This window comes from Rhamphochromis longiceps, linkage group LG11 (genome assembly GCF_057381845.1).
Source record: "Rhamphochromis longiceps isolate RC_006_pf linkage group LG11, R_longiceps_female_GT1.1, whole genome shotgun sequence".
Lineage (NCBI taxonomy): Eukaryota > Metazoa > Chordata > Actinopteri > Cichliformes > Cichlidae > Rhamphochromis > Rhamphochromis longiceps.
Genome location: NC_140567.1, coordinates 17737999 through 17757037, shown reverse-complemented (window position 1 = coordinate 17757037; position 19039 = coordinate 17737999). Strand labels below are relative to the sequence as shown.

The 19039-nt window shown below is 41.2% G+C and overlaps 1 protein-coding gene across 4 annotated transcripts; it reads right to left on the bottom strand.

Annotated features, from left to right (window-relative positions):
* Positions 1–1045: 1045 nt before the first annotated feature.
* Positions 1046–18152, bottom strand: fbxl4 (F-box and leucine-rich repeat protein 4). 4 transcript variants are annotated; one of them, XM_085422562.1, is made up of 9 exons: positions 17938–18152; positions 14844–15474; positions 12763–13096; positions 11370–11614; positions 10907–11120; positions 9033–9104; positions 6390–6514; positions 4257–4444; positions 1046–3530 (listed from the first exon to the last, which is right to left on the bottom strand). In XM_085422562.1, exons 2-9 carry the CDS (start codon positions 15338–15340, stop codon positions 3367–3369), a joined length of 1839 nt encoding a protein of 612 aa, XP_085278688.1. In that variant the 5' UTR covers positions 15341–15474; positions 17938–18152; the 3' UTR covers positions 1046–3366. The 4 variants fall into 4 exon arrangements, with proteins under 4 accessions (XP_085278688.1, XP_085278687.1, XP_085278689.1 ...); XM_085422561.1 differs by having other exon boundaries at positions 17840–17941; XM_085422563.1 differs by lacking the exon at positions 17938–18152 and adding an exon at positions 17608–17831.
* Positions 18153–19039: the final 887 nt, after the last annotated feature.

Genomic DNA, 19039 nt, shown 5'->3' with positions numbered 1-19039 from the left:
CTGTACAAAGTATAACAGTGACAGTGTTTTTATTGTGGTGCAGTAGTTATTACTGACATAATTACATAATTACATGATAGCAGGTCTTCGAAATGAGAGCTTTACCTGGATAAATAACAATTTAAAAAAAAAAAAAAACATCAAAATGTATTAAAAATTTGGGTGGGCTGGGCAAAACTGATGCATTAGTGAAAGGCCTGGTGTGCCATACTGTTACCACACCTGTTTATAACAAAACTGGAAATAAACCAAGTATTAATTTCCCACTCTTATGCAGCAATTTAACCATACCCACACCAATAACAAGACTGGAAGATCGATATGTGATTGACTTCTGCGCAGCCAGGACCGCTCTGGGTTTAGCCTAGCTCAGCACAGAGACTGGAAGCAGGAACAGAGTGGAAGTCATTTTTAAGGTGTTTAGAAAGGTAATGACTGTAGCTGCAGAACGCAAATGTCGCTGCCATATTTATTTCTTAAAGCTTAAACAACTGGCAGATGGGAAAATATGTACATTCTCTAACATCGATCACTGAGCAAATCTGAATTTCAGTCTTTTTTATGTTTCTGGAGTATTTTGGGTTACCGGGGGGCAGGTTGCTGATTGGTCTGTAGGCCCGCGTGATTTGAGGTTTAGTGGACTAGCATTGCACAAACTAAGGTAAACTAAACTAAGGCAAAGACGTGCATTCACTCTTACTGCTAAGTCAGACTAAAGGCATGTTTTCAGTCTTTATGCTGAGCCAGGCTAAAAACACATTTCCACTTCATGTTAGGCTAGGGTAAAGGCATACTTTCAGTCTTAGTGCTAAGCTAGGCAAAATACCAAAAAACCCAAGAAACAGTTCCCCAAATTGTATATTACCATTTAAACATCCACCAATAATGAGTATAAATAACATTTTCATTGCCGAGGGAAATATAAATAAACCATTTTTTGCATATATAGCTCTATATTTTGCAATAATTAACATGGCTGATATAAGGTATATGGCACAGAAACTGGTCAAATATAGGTGTGAGACTGATGACGACCAGATTAATGTGTTATTACTTTGGTTGAAGGGCATTAAAAAAAAAAAAAGAAGAAAAAAAAAGCGAAGCACTTCACCACAATCTAAACCACTTGGACACAACATTCAAACAGGAGCATAAGGCACAAATATTGACTAGTAGCATGTGCTTCAACTAAAAATTCAAGTTTGTTTCAAACACAAAAATGCTCTTCAAGCACTTCTCCCACACTGCAGCCTTGGCTTCATATATTACAAAAAATAAATAATCAGCAGCAGTACATTTTTCATACAATTACTGCAACATTCAACACTCAATAAGCTCTGATTAACGTCTCTGTTACGCCAGCGCAAACTGACGATTTGTGTCACGTGTGTGTTTGTTGTGAGCAACACCAAAGCCCGGTAACCTTAAAGCTAACTCAAGTCTGGTGTTACTTTCTGTAAAGATGTCCTTTGTGCTGGTTTCTGGAGTAAAACATGTTTTTAAAAAAAGTGACATTTAATGAACATGAGATTATATATAGCCCCTGAGTTTGAGGACAAATACTGAGGTCACATATCGTACTTACACTCGTTACACGTTAACATTACGTCCTCGGCTTAATTTACAGCACTCCTTCTCAGTGGTAGAATTTGATCGGAGTGGGTTATGTAGTCGGCTGCAGTCAGACAGCAGTGACAGAACTCAACAGGAACGACAACAGAAACAGCACTAACATTATGACACTGCAGAGGGCCTATCTTGCACTTTCAAAGAAGGTGTTCTGCATTTGCAGCTAATTTTAATGCCTGGGCCCAGCTCTCCAAGTTTCATGAAACTCAGCTTGTGTAAACTTGCTGACAGAAAAACAGCACTGAAAACACTCCCCCACCTGAGCTCTCACCTCGGCGGAGGAGCCAGTGACTTTCAAACTTGGGGAAACAAAACTTTAGCCTAAAGGCCCCAATTTGCCTACGCTGAAATGTTTACACAACCTATGAGGTCTGAACAAAACCAATTAGCAAGCACCCCGATTATTAACACTTTCTATTTCATTTAGTCCACTGAATTGTCTGATGTACTGTATACAGCCAAACACATTCAACTGCTTCAGCTGCAGATGACTTTCTCTACAGTATTCCAACAAAGGCCTCTAGTTAATAACTACCCCTGTATTTCTTACTTGTTAACACTCGGACTTAATATAGAATATTACTACATTCATCTGAAGTGTCTGATATGTGGTGACACATTAACAGCTGCCCAGGTAATACAGTTGGAAATTCTTTCATATTATCCTAGTAAAAATATTAACTGCTGGACCAAAAGCGCCTAACTGAGAGTTGGAGAGGAAAAGATTTTTAGATTTGTTTCATGTCATCTTAAATAAGATCTTCATTACTTCTCTGCGCTTTTATTTCAAAAGAGTCAGTGTGCATATCTTTTGAATTTGATGCCTTTAGGTGTTTTCTGTACTCCTGCAATTTTAGAGCATGTGGAAATGAAAACAATTTTTTTCCCCATTGATGGAAACATGCCATTGCTAAATCTCTAGTGCATGGACATTTAATGATGATCCTGCAGTTTGTAGCAACACATTAACTTGTGATAGTCTCATTAAAGTAAAAAAATAAAAGAATAACACTAACCACAGTGCATTGCATCTAGTGCAGCTGTTTTCACCTTTAAAGCCCCTTTGAACACAACACCATCCACTATGATTCAATGAAAGTGAGTGAATGGTGATAAACACCACCGGAAAGACCTTCATGTACAAACCAGCCTGTTCATATTCCACAATCAAACAAGGCACTGACCAAGGCCCTGATATGTAGCTAATATTATTATGTGAAGTCCAGTAACAGGTAAGAATGCTTTGTGTTCCATTTGTTTTCCTAAAAAGATGCTTAAAAGAAGTTTTCTCTCAAATGTTGCTTTTTTCACGTGTGATTTCTAGTGGTAAGGCATATTTCCTTGCCGTTTGTTATCTGGCAATACATACTGTAAGTGCTGATTCATATTGTGGGAACATGTGGCAGCTTCACTGCAACAACCCTGATTTAAAAAACAAACAAACAAAACCCCCACCCAAAAATACAAGTGTCTTATGTTGTATAATCCTGCTCCTACAAATCTGTAGTCATTTAGGTTCACTAAATCAGTAAAGCCAGTAAAATCCTCCTCACCCAGTCCCACCGCTTTTTATACTGACCGCTAAAAGAAGATCTCGTCCGTGATACAAGCAGAGGCAGGTCTGCAATCTCCTCCTGCATCTGACCTGCCTCTGAATCACTCTGGGGCAGTATGTGCTGACCAGTACCTCCCTCCACTTGCTACATCTCAGTAGTGGGAAATGAGCCAATGCTGGGGTCACTGAGTGAAGCTTTTCTTGATGGCCACATTGGGGAAGAGGCCAGAGAGCTCCTGGACGATGCGCATGTCTATCTGTGAGCAGAAGGAGACGTCCAGGAGGACAAGCTGAGGACACGACTGGAGGAGTTTCTTCAGTGAGGCGGCGCTCACTGACCGTGTACCTGTCCGGCAGACGTATCACAACAGGGACACGCAGAAGGTGAAAAACACTTCACAAAAAACGCATAAAAAATAAAACAAAACACAGAGCTGTGAAATAAAAACAATGATATTTTTATGTCTGGCTACTTCTTAAAAAGGAAACTGCGTGTGTATTTTCTTTGTAAATGAAGTAAAGTTCCTCTCTGCCTGTTCACACAGATCATAGAGTCCAGACCAAAATCATTTGCACACCTTCCAGCGAGTCAACCACTGAAGCACATCTGAAATAACTAAAGAACTGACACATCAGCATAGCCTGACTAACACTGAAGCTACTGTGCTGTCAAAAACACCAACTTATGCAACTGGAACTAGAGTGTTACTGCTATGGTGTGCTGCTGTAACTTTGCTTACTGAGCACTACTGTATAGCAATATTAAGCTGATTATTTGAGTTTGTGTTCGAGGTTAACTTGAAGGTTTTTTTCACCCCTCAAATGCTACACTGGGAATGGGCCTGCTGTGAATATGATAAGTGAACGATGAGCTAAATCAAAAATGCAGTTGCCCAACTGACAAAGTCTCTTATAAAAAGTTAAGTTGTGGCTATGCTGCTCTGATGGGGAGCTTTATACACCAACGTGATGAAACATAAGTCATGACCGAATAACCACGAACTTGACACTCATTAACAAATGATTAATAAGGCAAACGTTTGTTTCCACATATGTGTGAGGGAGATCTTACCCAGAATGTCGAGATGCCTCAGACAGGGGCAGCTGGCTGCCAACTCCTCTATGTCTGAGTCGCAGACGGTGCGGTTGGCAGTGAGGAAGAGCTTGCGCAGGCGTGGAAGGCTGCGGGCGAGGTGTTGGAAACATCCCGTACTGCTCTGCAGCGTGGGACACCAGCCCAGGTCCAGTTCCTCCAACATCCTGAGCAACAACAGAGCCAACAAGTAAACTGGGGTGACGCAAGGACAAATTTGGATATTCACAGAGAAACCATGCAGTGTCTCTAATGTGTAAGTGTTTTAACAAAAACAAAGCAATCGCAGAGGAAACTAACACCATTTCATGTCCTGGGGCCCGTTCTTCGTACGTCGCTTACTACATCCAAGATCAAATGACACATCCAAGATCAAATCATCGCGCTAACCGTGAGCTCGCTAATCCGGTTCCCCGAACACACCTGCTGTTGACGATTAGTACAGCTGGACGCAGTAATGTGACATCACTGGGTGTCGTAAAAGGGGCCACGCATCGATAGTAGAAACATTGATCGGCAACCCTCTGATTGGTCGGCGAAAATGTCGACGGAGCGCGCTCGGCTCGGTATTTTTCGGCAGCAGAGCAAGAACTCTTGAGTGAGGGATTTCAGGAGTTTCAGAGTTTAATCAGAACGCAAGGGAACACTGCAAAGGCTGCAAAAGCAAGGAGCGAGGGCTGGCAGGAAGTTGCTGACAAATTAAACTCGTAAGTAATTTAATAATAACAATAATAATGGAGTGGATTGATATAGCGCTTTTCAAGGCACCCAAAGCGCTTTACAATGCCACTATTCAGTCACTCTCACATTCACACACTGGTGGAGGCAGCTACAGTTGTAGCCACAGCTGCCCTGGGGCAGACTGACAGAAGCCAGGCTGCCATATCGCGCCATCGGCCCCTCTGGCCAACACCAGTAGGCGGTAGGGTAGATTTATCATATCACACCATATTATCCAATATTATATTACATTATATTATAATATGTTATATTTTATCCTCTTTCACATTAGAGCCACGACAGGACCCACTAGAACATGGGAACAGGTAAAAGTGAAATATAAGAATATCCTACAGAATGGTAATATTTATCACTTATATTGCTTTTAGTCTCTTGGAAAGAGACCCTGGAATAATCTGTTTGTTTATAACAGCAACCAAGAAAAGGGCAGAGGAAAAAAAGACAGGTGGTGGTCCTGCACCCCCTCGTCAACAAGTTGGTTAAGTGAATAATACCCTCACGGGAAAATCGATATCTCTCTATGAGCACACTGTCGCGCTGAGCTAAAGGATCCTGTCTATCCCGCAATATACGCTGAATTCTGAGGACTCTCCTTATCAATCTTGCACCTTCCGCAATGGGTGGCTCGCGTATACGGACAGGACATGGCTGCGACAGACTTCCCAAATCCACCTTCGCTTTTATAGCCGTGGTCTCTCATCTTGATTACACGAAGTAATTTACAATTGCTACTCTGAAATATGAATTAAATCTGTAATAATCACATACATGTAATAGAATGTTAATAGTACATTTCCCTTTTTTAGGAAATGACCTGTATGTATCTGTGTGAAATCAATAAATGGATCAGGTGCTGCATTGTCTTTAGTTACATTGATGTTATTTATTTATGGTGAAACAGTGGTGGAATATCGCTGTTGCTTTCGTATGATGACGCGGACATACCTGCGTGGCCGCGATCTAATCCTGTTTACATAAAGTAAACCTGCTCCCGAGCAGGTTTACGCTTACGGCTCTGTTGCTATGACAGCAAGTCCCGGATGAGCTTCGGGGAACCGACTGATCCAGGATCACGCGAAATCGTCAACAATCTAATCCGGCTAACCTACTTAGCGAGGTACGAAGAACGGGCCCCTGGACAATTTTACAACCAAAGATGTTATATGAGAAGAATCCTGAACTGAAAGCTATGAAAACTCCCCACCAAGCAAAAAGATGGTGGCAGGAGCAGAGAGGGGGGAGGAGCTTCCTGAAATCTTATTTTGGGGCAAAATTAGCACTTAAAAAAAAAAAGAAGCTGTTATGAATGGTTATTTTGCACATGCCTGGAGTCCGCAGGTGTTATAAACAACAGTAGCTTCAAGTGACTACCTGCACCCTGAGACGAGCTCAGTCAGGCCTCGATCGGTCAGGTTTCTGCAACGCCACAGGTCCAGAGAGCACAGCGAGCGACAGCGAGTGGCCAGCATACTGGCTACAACATCATAGTCTTCGATCTGTAAGTGAGACAGGAGCATTTACTCTCTATACAATATGCAGCATTTGCAGCTCACAAGCAAGTTCCCAGAGGGACATTTGGACGATTCAGACCCGCTTTAATGTGCAAAACCACCCTCGTCGTATGCTGCAGTCGATTCAGATGTTATGATTTGTACACGTCGGTGTGAGCGATGTACGGGCAGAGGTGCTGTGATCTGTGCTCATCTACAACACTGTCACAGTCCCAGGCTTTTAAAAATGTGCCTTTAGGATAACGTAAAGGAAGATGATGCTGTCAGGATGAGTCAGTCAATAGTCTATCTAATATATTCTGAACAAACTTTTGAAATGCTGCGATAATAAAAAGCTGATTAGCGGCATCACCCGGCTTGTGGCTCGTAACCTCGCTTCCTCGAGAGAGCAAAAGAACAAAGCACTAACGTGGAATACTTTCACCGTAAAAAACAAAAACAAATAGTCTTTCAGGAACTGATTTATGTTTGTGAGGCTGTTATTGTTCTTTGGTGTCAGGTAATGCTGGCCATATTTCATTGTTTCATCCAAAGATGAAAGCAAAGAAATGCAATTTAACAACTAAAAACAGCCCGAGCAGATAACTCAGCTACAAAAATGACAGCAAGAACATTTCTCAGAGTTAGCAGTGATGGATATTTAAACTCTGGCAGAGAGAGTCGCTGCCTTTATGCATTTCTCTTGCCAAATGTTGCATAACTTTATTTCTGATGATGACAGTTATGTCTTGAGAAAGACCACATGAGGATTTTCTCATGTATTATATCAATATTTCCATCAAAGTCATTCAACTTTTTTTAGGGAGTTAAACACACACAGATGCCCCATCATTATCATCATGATACACTAAACATTTATTAAAATGCCTCATTAATAATTCTAAAAGATGTTAATAATAAAACGTATTGTACTTTAATATCATCATACATATCTGTCCACAACAGTTGCTGTATACCATTCCCCTCATATTCAATGAGCCATCATTAAAGGAGTAACAGGAGAATGACACCGCTCTCACAGAAGTCTACAACTACCAACCAATTATCTTATCTTAGCACAGACTGCACAAAGATTAGCCAGTGACCCCATGCCAACCACCGGCTGTTAGTGAAAAATGTGTATTCCCAGACTGGTTTTCAAGTGGTTGTTGGCATTTGCTGTCACTGGGTGAAATTGGTACTAAAGAGGTACACGGTGCTGCACTGAAAACTTCTTTGGCCCCCAGCAAGTTGCCATGGTTGACTGTAGTTTGCACGGAAGAAGCTTAATGTCACTGCTGTCTAAACATGGAGCAGTAGTGAAACTTGGTTTTGGTCTTAAGACGCACGTTTTTCCAGATCTCATTAGCGTTCTATGATTAGCGTTTGCAAATGGGTGTCTTCCATGCAAACACTAAGGTGAGCAATCGCAAAGAGTGCATGGTCAGCACCCTCTTTGCATCTGAATTCACTTGGCAACAGCCAGAAACCTCCAGTAATCACTCACTAACCAGTCAGGGTATACATATTTATCACTAGCCACTAGAGTATCCTAAATGGTGGCCAAATGGTGTCTAGGCCTGTGTGACTACAGCATTATGCAACAGTCACACTAAGAAAAACGGTGGTTGAGGTATGACCAAAATGATTGTGACCTTGTGCAATGACCTTGCAATCCTGTCACAGACAGGGACCAGGTCTTGACCACTCCCAGTCAGTTGCCATCTTCAAAGAGACTTTGGCGTGGCAAGATGGTGATAAGAGTGATTTGCCTATCAGTCTGTCAGCTGTGCTGTCAGCTTACTACTGAACTGGGTCAAGTTGGCAATTACATGCAATCATTTTGTGTTAATACAGTGATTAACTTGTGACAAACTGTCAACAATTGCAAATGTGTTGCAGTGTACATACTCAGAAATCAATATTAACTACTTACAGAGTCGAGCGAGAACCTCAGAAATTCAACAGAAGCAATTCCTCCAAAAATAGAGACCTTGCTGCTTCAGGACAGCGATTTAACTGCAATGTGATATACTGTAGGTGCTTAGCAAACCTTGACTTTATGTAGGAATATAACCAGAACGCACACAATTGGCCACCAGCTGACTGGCTCACACGCTGACTGCATTTTCAAACTGTTTGTGTTCATAAATTAAACATCATTTACTTGAAACCTTCACTAATCAGAGTGATTCCAGTGAGTTTGAATCAGGCCACCATTGTTTGCAGACAGGATGCCTTCCATCAGACAACCTGTGCGATCGCACAAGTGGGTACTGCAACTACTTGTAATCAGTTTTTAATGCAAAAAAACATTAAATTCAATTATATAAGCACAGATTTTTCCCAGTTACGATAAGATTGCTGTCCTACTTTTACTCCAGTGTGACTAAGCCATTTGCCAGGGATCACAGGGCTCTCTTTCATCTTCCTATCTGGCATCTTTTAGACAAGCTTCCAAAATGAAAGGTAATAGTTAAGATTGTAGCTTTCTTTGAAACTTCATATGTGTGCACATTCTCACCCTCACACAGCTCCCCAGGTTGAGGTGTCTTAGCTCTATGCAGAAAGTCAGAATGCTTAAGATGGCTGTTTGCTGTGGAGGAAAGGAGAGACGGAGACAGAGGTGCACAGGTGAAAACCAGGTAGGTAGAAGGAGCAAAAGAGATTTAAAACACCGGTAGCATCTTACCTGAGTGTAAATCTATATATAAGATAATTTAAAACAACATAGGTTTTAGTAGCGGTAACAAATCCAGTCATGTCACCTAAAGTTCCCGTTTAAGTAACTTCCTGTCTGTTACCTGGCACACCCAGCACTTTCAGGATTAAAAGGTTTTTAATAAAGCACAGGAAACAATTTTTCCACCTCCTTGTGGAGTGAAAAAAGTGAAAACGGAGGCCTCTCGAGCAGCACTACAATTAGTATATGGAGATATCAGAATTCAGTGCTGCAACTGCCAACACATGCACCTCAGCGGTAGGAGAATGTGTCAGACATGAAAGTGAAAGCCTCTTGTCTGCGTGTGCGCGCGTGTGCTCGACTCGGTGTAAGGCATTTTTATAAGTGCCTCTCTCCTGTAAGCTAGCCATTTAATTAGAGCAGTGACAAGGTAATGACAGCTGAGATGTCAGGGCCTCAAACAGACACACGGCTCGCTCTGTCTGTCCGGGTGTAAACAACCTGCAGCACGCTGCCTGGCTCCACCGCAGAAACTCTACACTGTCTGTTGCCCACAACGTCACTCTGAAACATGACAAACACTAGAGAAACGCTGAGGTGCACCACCAAAACAAGGCACAGTGATATTACACATCAGACATGCCTGAGCTTGAATACATGCGATGTATATTCAACACCCTGTAGAATCAGAGTTTACTCAGTTCATCTTAAATCTTTCTTAAGGAGAAATCATTAGTTTTTACATTAAATGCACATTTTTGGGAAGTTTTGTTCAAACCTATACTATATGCATGTTTCAAGTGAAACAAAGGAGGTCATCAGATGATTAACTAAACACGAAAAAAATAAGATTAAAACATCTTTAAAACAAAATGATGATCTTTTTTTTTTATATTAGTTCAGTTACACAGGTGGACCTCAGACTTTATAAATGAGGAAAATGTGGTTTTAATTGCTTACAGATCCCCTATCACAGAAAAGTCATAAGTCATCAGTATGTTAATGCTGTAAAACCTGAGTTTCTGAAAGGGGGGAGGAGGCCAGTGGAGGCTGTTGGTAACAGTTCATGTGGCCTAGCAATGAAAGAGGTTATGACATGAGCTAAATCGGTTTGCACCAAGGCTTAGTGTAAGATAAAGGATTCGTTTGAACTGTGAATCATGCAAAACTACTCTAATACAGTCCAAGAATAAAAGTACAGAGTTGGCGATGAGCAGGTCCCCTTTAAGAAGATAAAAGCTGCCTCTGGCTGCTCTTTTATCTCAAGGGGTCGGCACAGTGGGCAGCTCCTCATGTTTGATTTGCCAGACGCCCTTTCTGATGCAAACCCAAAAGGCATTTTCTGCTTTATTAGATACAATTGATCAAATTCTGTTGCTTGAATATCAGGAAAAGTGACTAAATTCTCTGACCTTTCCACCGTGTGGAATCTACCTCTTGAAAATCTCTGACATTCTATATATTCAAAATACGAAAGATAATTCATTTTTTAAAAATCTTTTTGTAATTTTTTTATAACAGCTCAGCATCAATGGTGAATAAAACATTTTATACATTTAGAAAAAGGAGCAGTCTGCAAATTATAAACAGCCAGGGTATCGGATATATCATTAACCAAACAACAATTTGACCTGCTCTATATTTAAACAAGACAGATCGAAGTCCACGCGAATCACTCTGATTAGTTTCGCAGAGACACTGTTTGCAGCGCATACCTCTATCTTTGTTCGGTAAAGCACCAGCCTGCGGAGGCGTGTAAGTTTTGAGATGTGCGTGAAGGCCTGTGGGGGGAGACGATCACAGGAGGACAGGTTGAGCTCCTGGAGTCCAGGACAAGTCTGGGAGATGACCTCGAGACAGGCTTCGTTCAGGAAGTGGCAGCATGACATTTCCAGGCAGACCAGGCTGGGACCACAGGCCTTCATGAAACTAAGGCGGGAGATTGAGAGAAATGAGTGACAAGAGGCCAAAAACAAAAACGAACAAAAAAGCCATCAATTCCCCAGTAGTCCTTCATCCTCTTCTTAATTTATTTTTTCAATCAGTTACAGAAGAATGTGTAAACTGATTTTCTTTGTTTCAGTATGCTCCTCCTTGAAAAAGTGCTTTTACTTCTATTGCTACTTTCCAAGGTCATTTCCCTGTTTGCTGCCATTCGTGGCCCGCTGATAGTCTGACCTGCTGAAGCCCGTCAGGGTAAGGGCTCCACGGTTGCCGGTCCAGGACAGGTTGAGCCTCTGGAGGAGGGTGCAGCGGCTCTGCAGGTGTCCCAGGGAGGCGTCACTCAGCCGGGCCCAGTAAGGCTGCAGACTCAGCTGGGTGTACTGTAGCGGGTCACAGCAGTGCTGGTGCAGCAGCTTACAGCTCTGGGCCAGACGGCAGAGGTCTGGCAGGGTCAGGTGGCTCAGTATCAGCTGGATGAGCTGTGGACGGGAGTCGGGGGAGAGGGGTTAAGATAGGAGACGAGGAGAGGAGAGGAGAGGAGAAATGGTAAGATACGAGGAGGGTGAGAGACAAGACATGTTTGGTCTTGTAAGAAAACATAAGCAGAAAATAACACATAATAGAGAACATTAAAGAATAGTGGAACCTAGCAGAGAAGAGAAAATAGTTCAGTGTAGAGTGGAGAATGTTAATTGCGTCCCCTCTGTCAGGCAGATCTAAATAGTGGTTATCTGGGAGACACAGCACCGATAGCAGGATCAGCGGTGAGCCGGCTTGTTTTGCACCGCATTCGTGTGTCTCTCAAAGAGAAAGAATGGTTGTGCGTGTGTGTGTCACAGTGGATTAACAATACACTGTGTTCAAGCTGGTATCAGCTGACAGATAATAGCTATATTGTGTTTCTGAAACAAACACACAGCGGTTGTGAAGACTGCTGTTAATGGCAGTGGTTTGGATAGGAGATAAGAGAACAACTATCAAGAGTACTGCTGGTGTTTTGAAGCTCGCCTCAGACAACATGATACATCTGTATGGCATGAAAATGACTGTCTGTGAGTGCGAGATCAAGAAAGTGCCAGAATGGTTCAACCCGCAGTGTTCGTGTGTGACACGTTTTTTTTATTTTTTACAACAACAACAAAAAAGTGCACGTGTGCACACATGCTGAGGACATATAATAAGGAAAAAACTTGATGTGCATAAGGAAAGCTTTAAAACACTTCAAATAATCAGCGTTGCAAATGTTTTGTGTGCAGAGAAATGACTGCAGCACCTTCAACCTATATGTAAGACTAGTGCATGCGACTGGAACATCTTCAAAAAAGAAATTTTAGATATTGCAACTTTCAGGCAGTAATTGTAGAAGTAATGAGGGCGGCAGCTGAGGAGTCAGGTTGGATCTCTGTGCTTGTCAAAATAGGAAGAGTGTGATAGGGAATGGTTAAACCTAATATTTATTAAAGAGGTACTGATCGAAAATACTCCTGTCTGTACCACTAAGCAAACAAGATCACATCTGAAAAATAAAATTTAAAAATGCAGTTTTATTTCATTGTGCGTATCTAAACTTTCAACCCAGGCTTGGATGACGCAAGCCTTCTGATTTGTTATTAAGGACTGTAATCACCTCATATGGCAGTTTGTCAAAGTAGCCATTTCCTGTCCTCTGGTGCTTGCCATCTCCTTGCCTGAAAGGACCTCCCACATCAGACAGCTCCTCTTCGCTGTCGCTCAGGTCACTGATGTCGATGATGGGCATTTTATAGAGAGCCAGCATAGGCCTCTCTTTTACCCCACGCAGGATAACAGCATCCAGTTCGGTGTAATAGTCCAGCAAAGAGCTGTTCACCTCTAGACGCAACAGGTTGGTTGGGAAGCCGATATGCTTTATTTTAGGGGAAAACTGGCGAGCCTGTGGAGTCAGCACCTTGGTGGGCTCACCAGACCACAACACCTCCCACCTGGACAACACAAAACATGTGCAAATATAAAAATAACATTCTTTAACCTATATAATGCTATTAAGACTACTTTGCACTACTCTAGGTACTCGTTGAAAGCAGCAGGAAAATACAGTCCTAACAATGTTCTTAAGCCTGTGTGTGGCATTGTGCACAACAGTGTTTGCCTCTTTATCTTAACATATTTCTAATAAGCAGAGACAGACGGATTTGCCCATATATGTTGTCGGATATGCCCCCATATGAAAACTGTCTTTATTACAGTAAAAAAAAATTTTTTAAAGCTGTGCGGTGTAACTTGTAAATTATGTTTTTACATAGCTTAGCAAGCAGAGCAGTTTTCCCTCTGTTGTTTGCAGTACTATCAGTACTTTATGCAACACATGTTCACAGGTTGTGAAACACATTGGAAAGTTACTAAATAACAACCCCATCATTGTCTGTTTTCAATATAAATCAAACATACAAATCAGGCATTTATAGTATTCTAAAGACTAATGATATAGTGATATCAAAACTTTACACTCTCTAAAAATCTGTATCAGGTCCAAAACTCCAGTGTTGATAAGATAAGATAAGATAAGATAGAACTTTATTAATCCCTCGGGTGGGTTCCTCTGGGAAATACAGAGACAAATATAAATAAAATATACAAAGGGGATAAATAGAATAAATAGGAATAAAAATAGAAATACAAGTGAATTGCACATTTCAAGTATTGAGGTCTATTGCACCATTGACTATTTACAAAAAGTATTGCACAAGGTATTGTACAGTGAGGTGAAGAGGCACTACAGCTTAGTTGTTCCCCCCTCCTCCTTTGTCCTCCTGATCATGCACTCTTAAATAGTGGGACTACTTTGAATGGCTTTTAGCAGCTGACCACATCCATATTCCATCAGAATTGTATACCCTGACTTCTGTCTCACTTCTTTTTTTGCTGGCTCCCTGTGTGTCTCAGTGGACATACAAATAATCCTTACAAGCCAGAGGTTGAGGCTTCAGAGTAAAAGCTGATACTCTGCTCTCTATGGTGTCAATGACAATGTACCCCATTTAGTAATCTTTGCTCTACACGTTTTTAAAAAAAATGTTTTCAATGAAAGGGGCAGCCAATCAGAGGAAAGCAGGCTTGTGGGGGAGGGGATTCTATGACTTGTTTCGGACAGTAATGAACTGAGACACTGCACCAAGAGCAGGACCAAGGCAACATAAGGCAACACCTAACACGAGGCAGTAAACACCAAGCTAAAGCTGTAAAAAGTGAATAAAGATCCAGGCAAATCTTAAGACTTTATACAATTTTATCAGTTTAGTTTTTTCTAATCAAGGTAGCCTAAATCATTTATCTGCATGCAAACATGGCTAAATATGATTCAGTGCTCTCCTATACATAATACTGCGTCTTCAAGTCGGAACTAAGAAATTAAAAAAAGCTCAGTCTCTGCATATATGCAGCTCCACTGTGCAGTGTGACTCCAGTGCAGTTAGTGCTATAGCAGGTAGATTGTTGAAGAAATCATCTAATCTTCGTGATAAAGAATTGTAATAAGCTAATCCCATTGCATCCTCTGCCAGGTTTCTGGTAGTTTTCTGGTGGAAATTCTGGCCAAGCAGTACTTTACTCCATGAAATGCCAACTGGATTTTATCCAAACACTGAAGCCTTGTTATGTAATCGAAAACTGTGCAATTTACTGGTATTGTAAAGTTTTAGAAATGGCATAGTGTGGAGGAACTATTGTTACCTGACATCAGTAGGCGGATTCTGGGTGAAAGGATTATGAGAGCAGGCCAGGATCTGGACGATGGCTCCAGGGTAATAGGTCTCAAACACCTCCACTGCTGTCGGGTAGACGGGCTCCTCAAAGCCTAGCTCAATGTAATCCTTACTGTAGAAGCCTTTAGGAGTGCGACGAAAAGGCAGCGGAGCACTGGCACACTGTTCCCACCACGTCCCATAAGTTCTGAATACAGCTGTCTGGGTGAAGTCCCCTGAGCTGGGGTAGACGTTAGGCACCCCTGCCAGGTTCCACATGGTGTAAGACATGCTATTCTCACTGCCATAGTGGGAGCTGAAGTCCAAAACCTCTTTGGCGTACTGCTCCACCTCCACACTGACTGGCAGTACCGCTCTCTGGCCAGATTCCACAGCCCGTCGACTGGTCAGAGCCTCGCCTCGAGTTCCACTCCTGGAGCGCCGCCGCAGACAGATATAGTAAAACATGCTCAACAGGGTTAACATAGGGAACTCTGGGACTGATGGGGGCAGTGGGGAGAAACGGAGTAGGAGGATAACCCTCCACCTACGGGTAGAACATTATCTCAAGCGCTGGGGATGAACAAAGCGCAGGCTAGAAGGCTGGCTGCATGCATGACCTGTGGGTTAGGCAGAGACAAACAAGAGTGAGAAGAGCAAGACAGCAGGTCTAAGACACCACAGAGGGACCAATTTCTGCTTGGTCCCGATATAAACTTGATCATTTTGGATATCTGAATCCTAAATTTAAATGAAAATAGCAAGAAGCAAAAATACATTTTTGGCTGAATATAAATTGAAGGATTGTAAAACCAAAACAAAACAAAAAAACGTTCCATGTGGAGAAAGCGCTACTTTATGTTGTGCATGATTATACTAATAAATAATCAATACATTCAATACATTTCTTTGGGGTTGTCATAAAAAAAGACCTGCTTTCAACATAAGGTTTTTACATAACAGGACAAAAGATAAAATCATCCACCCTGTAGCAGGTCTTAAAATCAGATAAATGCAAGGTCAGGAGAACAACATCACATGACATATGACGCATCCCTATTCATTTAACAAAAATTAAGCCAAAAATACAGAAGCAGTGTGTGAAAGACTAAGCACATGCCTGGTTTCAGCAGCTTTTAGAGCCCTAATCATCACCCATCCACCGCCATGCATTACTGGCAAATATCTCCATATTAGCTCGTCTGTTTAAAGGACACTGTTCTAAAAGTCTTGTGCTTTGTTCAGATGTAACTTTGCAAATCTAAGCTGAGCTGCCATGTGTTGTTTTTTTTTTTAGAAAGAAGAGATTTTCTCCTGAAATCCTTCTAAACAAGCCATACTTCTTCCAATTGTACCATCAAGCACAGTCTGACCTTGGGATGCATCTGCTGGGAGATACACTCCAGGGAAAATTGGCAACGGTCTTCAATGTTTTTGCACTTTTTTTTCCCCACTTAGAATGATAGACTTCAAATTGTTTGGAAATGGTCTTTTAACCCTTCCCAGATTGATGGACAGCAACAGTTGTTTCTCCAAGCTCACTGCTGATGTATTTCCTCTCTAGCATTGTGTTAACACATACCTGGCTTGTCCGTACCAGTAACCTCCCAGAGCTTCTGCTTTTTCATTTGTTAAACAAATAATGATGTTGTGCAATATGTAAAATGTTGTTGGTTATCTGAGGTTATATTTGTTTAAAAGGTAAGACTTACTAAGAACCATGTTTTGCAATTTGTGCTGATATAAAAAATTACGTTAATTAAAAGACAGGCAGCTTCTTCTTACCATGACTATACATGTATACTTACTTTTACATTTTGATGCTTTCTTGTAGACAAATGATTCATTTTTACACATTGACAAATTACAGCAAGAAGCTGGATCTAATTTCTAGCGATTTCTTCACTATTTTAACCACTTTGACACTTTCTGAGAAGAAGACTTGCTTATTTAATGAATACTTATTCTGCAAACAAACCAAGCACTTCTGCAGCTGCCAATCTTCGAAAGGTATAGCCTTGTACCGCTGCTTGCGTGTGGCATTTCTTCATAACTACATGCGGTAGTTTGTGGTTAAATGAAACACGGCAAGACATTTATCAAACCAAAATGCAAACTGTAGAGGTTAAATCCATGTTAACGCTTGACACCATCAGAAATCGCTAGCACTGACTACAATATTCAGGTTTCAAGACATCCTGGTACTTAATGGTGCCTGGTAGCCACAAATCAAGAGTGGCTACATGATACCAGAAACTTCTGGGTCTGGTGCCTGACACTCCTGCCTCACAGGTTTTCAGTATCACAGATTGACCCAGCTGTAGGCTGCAGTGAGCAGTACACGTTTGCCAGGGACATCCTGTGCTTATGTGTAAACAAACAAGTAGCCCTACAAGCAATAACAGGACACGAGTCCCCACCAACCCTATATTAACCGCCTTTAACATTAAAAAACAATTACATAAAAGCCAGTGATGTTTAGACAACAACCACGTTTTGATAAAACTAAAATATTAGCTTTAACTGTACACATGAAATACTAATAATACTGTAAAAAAAATACTACAGTTCTGACAATAATGTGGCCTTATTAATACTGTACGGGAAGAGAAAAGGAAGCGTAGCGTTTTCTGTCTTGCCAATGTAACCTTTGATATTTCATTGTGCATTTGAAGCTAGCTAAACTAGCCCTCCAACCTTGCTACCTTTGAAGGCATTTCGACATTACATTAGGTAAACGAATTCTGACATACGTAAGCGTACTTTAAGCCAGCTGCCAGGAAGAAACTGTCTTTTCCCAAGTCCTTGTTCAATAAACTGAGCAGTCTCCCACAGCTAGTGCTGTCAGTGTTAGCTAACGATAAATAGTTAGTGTTAGGTAGGCAGCTAGCTAGCAGACACAGGCTGAGCTGTCAAAACATGAACTGTTAGCTTCCGTAATGGTTGCTGTGCAAAAACCGAGCGATCAAAGAGGACAAAATTTACAGTGAACGTAGATCAATGAATCCACTGACGAGGAAAAACTCTCTTCCTTCCATAGCCGTTCACAAAGATTTCAACAATCAAACATTCTTGACGTTTACCTTGTGTTGCCTTCAAGTAACAGTCGGCCAATGCATTAACTCAGAGAGCGCACAGCACAGTCAGCGACATAATCTGGGTAACCCTTCATCTTTGTGTGTTTTAAGTATTAGAGAAGTATCAGTATTATTACTACCACTACACGAGTTATTTCTACAAAACACGATGCACTGGGGCGAGGCTCCAGGGGGAAAGTAATGCAATTTGGAAGACTGCTGCTTTTTTCTCTTTATCATTGCACCAGTGCGGCACTAAATAATTGACTGTGTTCAAATGTCGTGAACAAATGCGAAACATGGCCAATTTTGACTGTTTTTGTCAAAACGTGTGATTAAACAGGACGCGGAAACCTAAAAAAAATAGAAGTTACGTATGAACTTTAAATGTCACACTTTAAATGTACAACAAATTATCAACATCCGGTCGGCTTCTTTTAAAGCAAAGGATTATGGGAAAAGTAGTTCTTTGGTTTAAAACAGACACTCAAAACATTCACCCCAGTTTCATGGTTTTTAATACATTTATAGATAATCCAGCGTAATGTGTATTAAAACATACCATTAAAAGAATGGAGGAGTATAATAAGATTTCATTCTGTTTCAAGGCCATTCACAAACAACATAGATGTACACTATATACACACACCCAAAAATAAAAGGTAGAGTTCGGTCAGCAATGGTGAAAATAATTCTTCAGCTTATTAAACCTTGGAGATAAAAAAAAATTAAAACAACTGAAAAATATTTTTTTTTAAAATAAAACACACACCAAAGGAGAACCAGTCATGTAAACAAAGAAAGATATGAGGTATAAGGTAAGAGCTAATTAAACAACAAGGACCAAGATAAAAATGTATTCAACCTTTTAGACATATTTCAGCGTCCTAAAATACTAACGTAATGTAAGAAAACAGTCAAAGAGGGAGTACAGCCTTTCGCTCAAACACAAGAAAACACAAGCAAACGTGAATAATAACTCTTTCTCGTTGAAGGACCCATTTATTGGCAGGTGTTTGAGCAAAGGGGGTCAGAGGAGTTTAGGGAACACTGCTTGTTGCTCTGCTGCATCCAGAATATTGTTCCGCCATTGGGGCGTGTGGCAGTG